Source organism: Elephantulus edwardii, unplaced genomic scaffold (assembly GCF_000299155.1).
Source record: "Elephantulus edwardii isolate Elephantulus edwardi_28Jun2011 unplaced genomic scaffold, EleEdw1.0 scaffold00151, whole genome shotgun sequence".
NCBI lineage: Eukaryota > Metazoa > Chordata > Mammalia > Macroscelidea > Macroscelididae > Elephantulus > Elephantulus edwardii.
In genome coordinates, this window is record NW_006399901.1 from 6,138,854 (window position 1) to 6,147,931 (window position 9,078).

Sequence of the window (9,078 nt, forward strand, 5' to 3'; positions counted from 1 at the left end):
TAACTACCATTGGAAAATGCTTGTCATTTTCCTGTAGCATCTGGTCCCCACTGGATCACTTTCATTTCCTTCACCTGCTCCCCCCACCAACCAATTTCTGCAGCTCTGCAACTGCATCCCTGCCCATCCTTACCCTTCTGCCCCCAACCCTCACCTCCTTGTACCCCCAATTTGTTTTTTCCCAATTAAAAAAAAAAACAATAAGATTTTTGGAGCTCTGGTGACCTAGCGGCAAGATGCTGCACTGCAATCCTGAAGGTGCATGGTTTGAATCCACCAGATGCTCCGCTGGAGAAGGAGAGGCAAACTCCTCCTGTGCCTGTTGGATCCAATTCAACAGTACACCATATTAAAAAGAAATAAGTGAATACAAATTTAAAAAAAAAATACAGATTTTTATCTTACAATTCCAAAGATCAGAAATCCAAAACGGGTCTCTCGGGGCTTGAAGGAAGTGTCAGGAAGGAAGCCAGACCTGTCCCACATTGAACACCCTGGATACAGAATGCCCCACGCTCACCCCTCTCTGGCTTACCATGTGTACTCCAATCGCACACACTTGCTCACGTGAAAAGAGAGGGAGCCAGAGGCAGGGGGGAGGCAGCTTCCATGGGGACAGGGGAGCAGGGGGTGGGGGCGACAGCTAAGATGCCAGAGGGAAGGACATCTACAGCCCAGCAGACATGTCCAGCGCTTTCAGGCTGGGCCAAGTCCATCAAGGGCTGGCACTCTCCTGGTCTGATAAGCAGTCGGGTGCTTTACAGAAAGAAACACTTCCTGACACCCAACTCCAACTCGAGAAGCTTATAGTACATGATGTGGTGTGCTGCTAACCAAAAGGTCAGCGATTTGGATCCACTAGCAATAATAAGCAGCTGCCCCCTGTTTGGATTTACAGCTATGGAAACAGATGCTGGGCCATTATGAGTGGGACTTAATTCAATGGCAGTGGGTTTAAACCAAACTTAGCCTCAAAGCCAATCCTGCCCTCTTGATCAACGCTGTTGAAAGGTGCCATCGAGTCACCTGTGACTCAGAATGACCCTACATGTAAGCAGCTCTGAAGCCTCCTCTGTCCTGAGACAGGCACAATGATTCCAACACACCTACCCCCATCGCCCCAGTCACTGTGTCAATCCATCTCATCAGGGGTCTTCGTCTCCTGTGCTGTCCCTCCACCCTTCCAAGCATGATGTCCTTCTCCAAGGACTGGACCCTCCTGGCCATGTTGCCAAAGTATGTGAGACAGATCTTCACAATCCTACCCTCCAAGGAGAAACTTGGTTTCACCCTCTCTCACACAGACCTATTTGTTTTCTCGGCAGTCCATGGTATGTTCAAGACTCTTCTCCAGCACCACAACTTGAAGGCATCAATTCTTCTTCTGTCATCCTTAATTATTGTACAGCTCTCTGATGCATAGTGAGTAATTTCTAAGACCATGACCTGGATTAGGTGCACCTTAGTCTCTAGACTGACATCATTGCTTTGCAGTCTGGAGAGATTACTGAGGGCAGATTTACCTAATACAATTACTCTTTTGATTTCCTGACTCCTAGTGCTAAGAGTGTTGACTGTGGAGCTAAGCAAGCTGTAACTGTTAACAACCCTGATCTCTTCTCCAAGGCTTTAGTCATGGTCCAGCAGTTGCCTACCCCCAGCACCACCTCCAGCCTCTGCGCCTCGCAGACCAGCATATCAGACCTAGAGGTGACCTACCCTCTTACCCGATAGCTGAGCTTAATTCATCTGTGGTTCCTACAGCTTCGAACACGTGGTCATCTTTGGGCCTTCTCTCTCCAGTGAAGGTGCCAGAAAACCCTGTGGGGAAATACGTAATAGGTTCAAATTATGATGGTTATTTCCAGATAGGGTCTTTTCAAAATCTTTGAGAAAAAAAAGGCAATAAAAACTTTAACTTGAAGCATAATGGACACAGAGAACTGTATCCATAAAAGGTGAATCCTAAGTGTGTTAAGTAGATGAACTGTGGCCAACTTAACTGGTATCTTGAATAAGAAACTAGGGAGCTCTGGTGGCCTAGTGGCAAGAAGCTGCACTGCAATCCCAAAGGCGCACAATTCAAACCTACCTAATACTCTGCTGGAGAAGAAGGGGCAATCTTTACCTGTGCCAGTCAGATCCAATTCAACAGTACATAACAAGAAAGAAAAAAAAAACCAAACCCAACCTAAAAAAAAGAATCAAGCACAATGGGCGCCCCAGAAGGCTCAGCATGTTCTCAGTGGGCCACCTCCCACTGATATTCATCCTAATGTGTTTTTACTTTACATTTCAAATATAATTTGAAGTTTCTAAGTTGTTGTTGTTGTTGTTGTTGTTGTGTACTGTCGAGTCAGAACCGACCCATAGCCGATCCTCTAGTGGATTTTCAGAGGCAGTTAATTGCACGGGAGGAGAGTGTCCATCCTTCTCCAGCGGAGCAGCTGGTGGATTTGACCCATGTGCCTTCAGGATTGCAGTGCAGCTTCTTTTCACTTGGCCACCAATTTATATGTAACAAGCTTAAATTAGAAACTTTAAAATATGCAGTTGCTACTTCTCAAGGGTATCCGTATCCATCCTAATGTGTTGTTACTTTAACTGATGTTAACAGTGTGGTTTTAGTTTAGATTTCTATCATGTACTAACCATTCTTCTGAAAGCAGAGAGCAAGAAGAATGTCTATTTGTGTTTCATGGACTATTGCAAAGGCATTTGTGTGATCGTAACAAATTATGGCTAACATTGAGAAGAACTGGTATCAAAGAACACTTAATTATGCCCATATAAAACCTGTATCTAGACAAGAAGCTGAACAGAGCAAGGGAACACTGCGTGGTTTAAAACCAGGAAAGATGTGTGTCAGGGTTATATCCTCTCCCCATACCTATTCAATCTGTATGTTGAGCAAATCATTTGAGAAGCTGGACTCCATAAAGAAGAATGTGGCATTATGATTGGAGGAAGACTCATCAACAATCTGCATTATGCAGATGACACAACCCTGCTTGCTGAAAGGGAGAAGGGCTTGAAATGCTGCAGAAAATCAGAGACTGCATCTCAACATCAAGAATACACAAATCCTTACCATCAGAAAAGTAAGCAACATTATGACTAATGGAGAAAAGACTCAAATTGTCAACAATTTCATCTTACTTGGATCCACAATCAACACTGTTGATACTAGCAGTCAGGAGATCAAGAGACGTATTGCATTGGGCAGGTCTGCTGTCAGGGACCTCTCCTACTGCTCTCCAAAATAACACAGGAGCAGTAATATTAGTTTGAAGACAAAGGTATGCCAGATTCAGGTCAAGGTCTTTTCAATCACTTGCTATGCCTCTGAAAACTGGACAGTAAGGATGACAGAAGAATTGATGTCTTTGTATTGCTATGTTGGAGAAGAGTACTGAATCTCCTATGGACTGCCAAAAGAACAAACAGGTATGTATTGGGAAAAGTGCAGCCAGAGTGCTCCTTGGAGCTGAGGATGGCAAAGCTTCATCTCACATACTCTGGGCATGTTACAAGGAGAAGCTATTACTTGGGAAGGTTGAGGGCCAGCAAAAGAAGGGAAGACCCTCAATGATTTGGACTGATACAGTGACGTCAGCAGTGGGCTGAAGTGCGTCAGAGATGATGAAGGACAGATCTGCTATTAAAAAGGTTGCTATGCATTATTTGGTTGCTATCCAGAGAGCTGGACCATGGAGAATTGATGCCTTTAAGCTGTGGTGCTAGAGAAGTGTATTGAATATACCATAAACTGCTAAGAGGACAAACAGGTTCACCCTAGAGAAGGTGAGACCAGGCTGCTCCTTGGAGGCAAGGATTCTGAAGCTTTGTCTGACATACTCTGGGCATATTGGAAGAAGGGACTGGTCCTTGGAGAGGGATGTCATGCTTGGGAGGGTGAAGGGACAGTGCAGGAGAGAAAGACCCTCGATGAGATGGATTGACTCAGTGACTGGGGTAATGGGTGTAGGTGTGTCAGAGACAATAAGGTTGGCACAGGATAGAGCAGGGTTTAGGGCTGTTGAACACAGGGTCACTATGAGTTGGAGACGACTCGACAGCACAGAACAACAACATGCATTATATTTGACTCTTTGGCACTTAACAACAGCCACCATTCTGCTAAGAGAAAACAAGTGTGCTGTTGCCAGCTGTTAGCTGAGTCAGTTCTGACTCAGCGACCCTGATGTGCATCATGACCCCAACTGTTCTCATTCGCAGAGGTCCTGTGTCCGACAGGATGCAGCAGCGCATGGCCCTGCACCATCCTCACAACCCACACTGTGGCTGAGCCCCCACTGTTGGAGCTTCTGTGCCAACCCACCTCACCGAGAGCTTCCCTCTTTACTGGTGACCCTCAACTTTTTCCAGCATGATGTCCTTCTCCAGGGATTTATCCCACCTGATAACACGCTCAAGGAAGTGACACAAACTCTCATCATCCTGGCTTGTAAAGAGCTTCATGATTATACGTCTTCCAGGACAGTGTGTTATATTTGTGTTTCATTTTAATATACATGTCATCAAAGACCCCTGTCTAGGTCATGTTTACATATTGCCTTTCTAGACCACTAGGAAGGAGGAAGCCAGCCCACAAAAGCAGGAACCAGTCTGGTATCATCAGCCAGGCTCTGGTGTTGGTCTACATTGGTCAGATGCAATCCAAAAAAATAAAATAATAAAAAGAAATATTCAGTCCATATCAAAAGCTGTAGTCTTTGATCTTCTGTGACAAGTGGCTTCAGGTCCCCCTCACTTTTGGCAAGCAAGTTGTGTCATCTGCATAATGCAGGTTGTTGATGAGTCTCCCTCCGATTCTGATGCCACATTCTTCTTCAAGAGAGTTTGGCTTCATGAACTATCTGTTCAGCATATAGACCGAATAGGTATAGAGAAAGGATATACCCCTGACACTCACCCTTCTTGATTTTAAACCATCCAGTGTTGTCTTGTTCTGTTCAGACAATAACCTCTTGGTCTAGGTACAGATTTCATGTTCTAGCATTCCCATTCTTCCTAATGCTAGCCCTAGTTTGTTGTGAACCACACAGTCAAATGTCTTTGCACAGTCAAGAAAACACAGACATATGTATGTAGATACATCATTATTATCAAGCAATTTTCTTTTATTACCGCATATATGTTGAGCATTTTTCCTACCAGAATACTGAGGTTTCCTACCAGAATACTGAGGTCTGCCGCACATTTTTGGACAAAGTTTAAGCTGTAATCTGATACATGTCTCTTTGTGTGTGATTGAAATGGAAGTTTACAAAGCTAGTTGGTTTTCTATTCAACCATCCATACATATTTTATAATTACTACACCTACAAAATAGTCTCACTCTTCCCACTTCCTCCTTATAACCCTCATTTCCATCAATCCTTCCTTCCTACCCCTTCCTGCCTTCTGAGTTTTATAGTTGGGTGCCACATATCTCTTGGTATATTTTTTACCTGATCCCACCCTACCTTTGTCTCCTGTTTTTGTGTAAATCTTGGGGATCTTGAGTGTCTTCAAGGAAGGCTGTGATCTAAGGAGAAACAAACATCAAGAGGTAAGTGGGCTACCAGTGAATGAATGGAGAAACAAAATATGATAGAGTGGAGTACTATTCGGTGATAGAAAACCCTGATACATGCCATAACATTGACAGACCTGGGAAGCCTGGTGCTGAGTAAAATAAGTCAGACAGAAAAGAGCAAATCACGTACAATCTTATCTTTGTGAAATCTCTAAAATAGTCAAAGCACTGACACCCATACCTGGGGCTCGGGCAGGGGAAGACAGGGAGTTGTTATTGCTGTAACTCTTGGTTTCTATCAAGAATAATGACAAACATGGAGGGTCACAGAAAGAAGGCCTTCAACAAGACAGATTGACAGAGGTGGTTAAAATGGCCCTCCGCATATCAGAGATCATGAGAATGCAGAGAAGACGTTGTTGTTACGTGCTGTTGAGTTGCCTGTCACTAACAGCAACCCTATGTATAGCAGCTCTGAAGCCTGCCCTGTTCTGAGCCTGTTTAACTAACTCCAACACACCAAACCCCATTACTCCAGTTACTGTCTCATTCCATCTCATCTGGGGTCTTCCTCTCCTGCGCTGTACCTCTACCCTTCTGAACATGATTTCCTTCTCCAAGGACTGGTCTGTCCAGGCCACACGCCCAAAGTATGTGAGATGGAGCTTCAAAATTCTAGCCTCCAAGAAGAAATTTGGTTTCACCCACTCCAAGAGAGATCTAGTTGTTTTCTTGGTCATCCATGGTGTGTTCAAGACTCTTCTCCAGGGCTACAACTCGAAGGCATCGATTCTTCTTCTGTCATCCTTAATCATTGTCAAGCTCTCTGATGCACAGCAAGTAAGTGCTAAGACCATGGCCTGAATCAGTAGCACCTTAGTCTCTAGACCGACACTGTGGCTTCTCAGTACTCTGGAGAGGTCCCTGATAGATTTTCCCAGTGCAATTCATCTTTTGATTTCCTGACTGCTGATGCCAAGAGTGTTGATTGTGGAGCCATGTAAGCTGAAACTGTTAACAAGCTCAATCTCCTCTTAATCTATCATGATGCTGCCAATTGGCCCAGTGGTGAGAATCTTTGTCTTCTTGATATTCAGCTTCAATCCATATTGAAGACTACAGTCCTTGACCTTCTGCAGCAAGTGCTTCAGGTCTTCCTCAGTTTCAGTAAGCAAAGTTGTGTCATCTGCATAATACAGGGTGTTTATGAGTCTTCCTCCAATCCTGATGTCACATTCCTCCTCATAAAGTCTAGCCTCCTGAGTGATCTGTTCTGCACATAGATAGAAAAGGTCTGGAGACAGGTCGCATCCCTGACACACTCCCTTGCTGATTTTGAACCATACAGTGTTTCCCTGCTCTGTTCTGAGGACTGTTTCCTGGTCTGAGAATATGTTTCTCATGAGCATAATCAAGAGTTCTGGAATTCCCATTCTCCTCAAGGTTAGCCACAATTTGTGGGGATCCACACAGCCAAATGCCTTTGCATAGTCAATGAAACACACAGACATTCCTCTTTCTTATCTGTTGTTCATAGAGTCGCTATGAATCAGTCAACTTGGTGAACATAACTAATATCACTGGAAAATGACCTCATGTCGGGAAAGGTAGGGGATCAGAGATGGAGCAGAAGACCCTCCACATGATGTACTGACAGAGTGACTCTAACCCTGGGCTCGAGCATGTCAGAGACACTGAGGATGGCGCAGGGCAGGGCAGGCTTCAGACCTGTTGTTCACAGAGTCACTATGAGTCACAGTTGACTTGACGGCACCTAACAACAACAAAAACAATCACAACAACAACAACACATTTAAAATGGTCAGACTGGCAAATGTTTTGTATATATATTTTTATCATCATTTTAAAAATTAAAAAGGAGACAAAGATTGTTAAAGGAATGGCTTAATATACTGGGCACATTCTCGATTGGGCCACAGCTTGCTGCTTTTAACACTACAGGGGCATTTCTATCTCCCTCTGGATAAAAACGTCCTGTTGACATCTTTCTCCTCCATCCATAAATCACAAGCCCCCTGTGGCCAAGCCCTGTAATTTGCCAGGGTCTTCATATGCATATTGTTGAAGGATGTCCAGATTGGACTGAAGGCACTGGAAAAAAACCAAAACTCCAGGAATTGATGGAATACGATTTAAAATGCTTTGTGGTTGCTGATTGCCACTGAGCTGAGCACGATTCATAGCAACCCCGCGAACAAGACCTGAAGCCTTTCTACAACTATCGTCGTTTCTCAAAGTTCATAGAGTTTCCAGAGGCATGTTTTTTAGGAAGTGGATGCCACTCCTGCTTCCAAATATTTCTTCATCTGGGAGCTCCACCAGATGCTGTCCACCATGGGTGACCAGTGTTTTAGTAGACACAATTCTGGAAGTGCTCACCTGCCTGTGCTAAGAAGTTTGGAAGACAGATATGTGGTTAACGAACTAGAAAAGATCCTCTTCCAAAGAAAGACAATCCAACAGAATGTGAAAATGACTCAACAATGGCATTAATGTCACATGCAAGAAAACTTAGGCTGAAGATCATTTAATAATAGTTGCAGAGGGGAAGAATGGTCTGAAAGGAATATATAATTAGGCATTAGATGTACTACAACAATCTAGAACAAGAGGTGCATTGCAAAATGGACTGCAAAGTGGAGGGAAAGGAACACGCAGCAATGTATGAATAAAAAAAAATTTGAAAAATGGTTGCAGTAGTAAATCAACAAAGAACGGCTGGGAGTTGAAGCCAGAGTCAGAAGAGGTGTATCACTGCTGACTTCAGATGGATCTTGGCTGAATGCAGAAAACACTAGGAAGATGTTTACTTGTGCCTTATGAATATTCAAAGGCATTAGACTGTGTGGATCAGCAAAAATTACAGATAAAAAAAGCATCGTTAAGAATGGGAATCCTACCTAAAAAAAAAAAAAGAATGGGAATCCTAAGGGAACTCTGGTGGCCTAGTGGCAAGAAGCTTCATTGCAATCCCAGGGGCATACGGTTCAAATCCACCAGATGCTTTGCTGGAGGAGGAGAAATCACCTCCTGTACCAGTCAGATCCTATTTCACACACTCACACACTCACACACACACACACACACACACACATACACACAAAATAATTTTAAAAAAAAATGGGAGGAGCTCCGGTGGCAACATGAAGCTTCTTACGCACAATTTGCTGAGCTCGCACGTGCGGGGGGGTGGGGCCCCCCGCGGTTTCCCCCTGCGGCTGCAGGCCACCAAGGTCCGTGTCAACCCGGTGGAGTTCAACCCCGACTTCGTAGCGCGGATGATACCCAAGGTGGAGTGGGCGGCGTTTCTGGAGGCGGCCGAGACCTTGCATCTGGTCGAGGTCCCCAAAGGGCCAACTGAGGGATATGAGCACGATGAGGCTTTTTTAAGGAAGATGCACCACGTGCTGCTGGAGGTGGACGTATTAGAGGGCACCCTGCAGTGCCCAGAGTCCAGACGTCTCTTCCCCATCAGCCCCAACATGCTGCTAAACGACAAGGAAACCGAGACTTAG

At 44.5% G+C, this 9,078-nt stretch overlaps 1 protein-coding gene and 1 pseudogene across 1 annotated transcript in view; one reads left to right on the forward strand and one right to left on the reverse strand.

Moving 5' to 3' along the window:
- MMAB (methylmalonic aciduria (cobalamin deficiency) cblB type) overlaps nucleotides 1-7,139 on the reverse strand; it is a 15,337-nt gene extending 8,198 nt beyond the window's left edge. Inside the window, exons 1-3 of the mRNA XM_006894899.1 lie at nucleotides 7,135-7,139; nucleotides 5,490-5,551; nucleotides 1,728-1,821 (exon numbers count right to left, since the gene is read on the reverse strand). Coding sequence (XP_006894961.1) covers nucleotides 1,728-1,821; nucleotides 5,490-5,551; nucleotides 7,135-7,139 — 161 coding nt within the window. The remainder of the gene's footprint in view (nucleotides 1-1,727; nucleotides 1,822-5,489; nucleotides 5,552-7,134) is intronic.
- A 1,567-nt stretch (nucleotides 7,140-8,706) lies between these two features.
- On the forward strand, nucleotides 8,707-9,078 carry LOC102874087 (annotated as a pseudogene).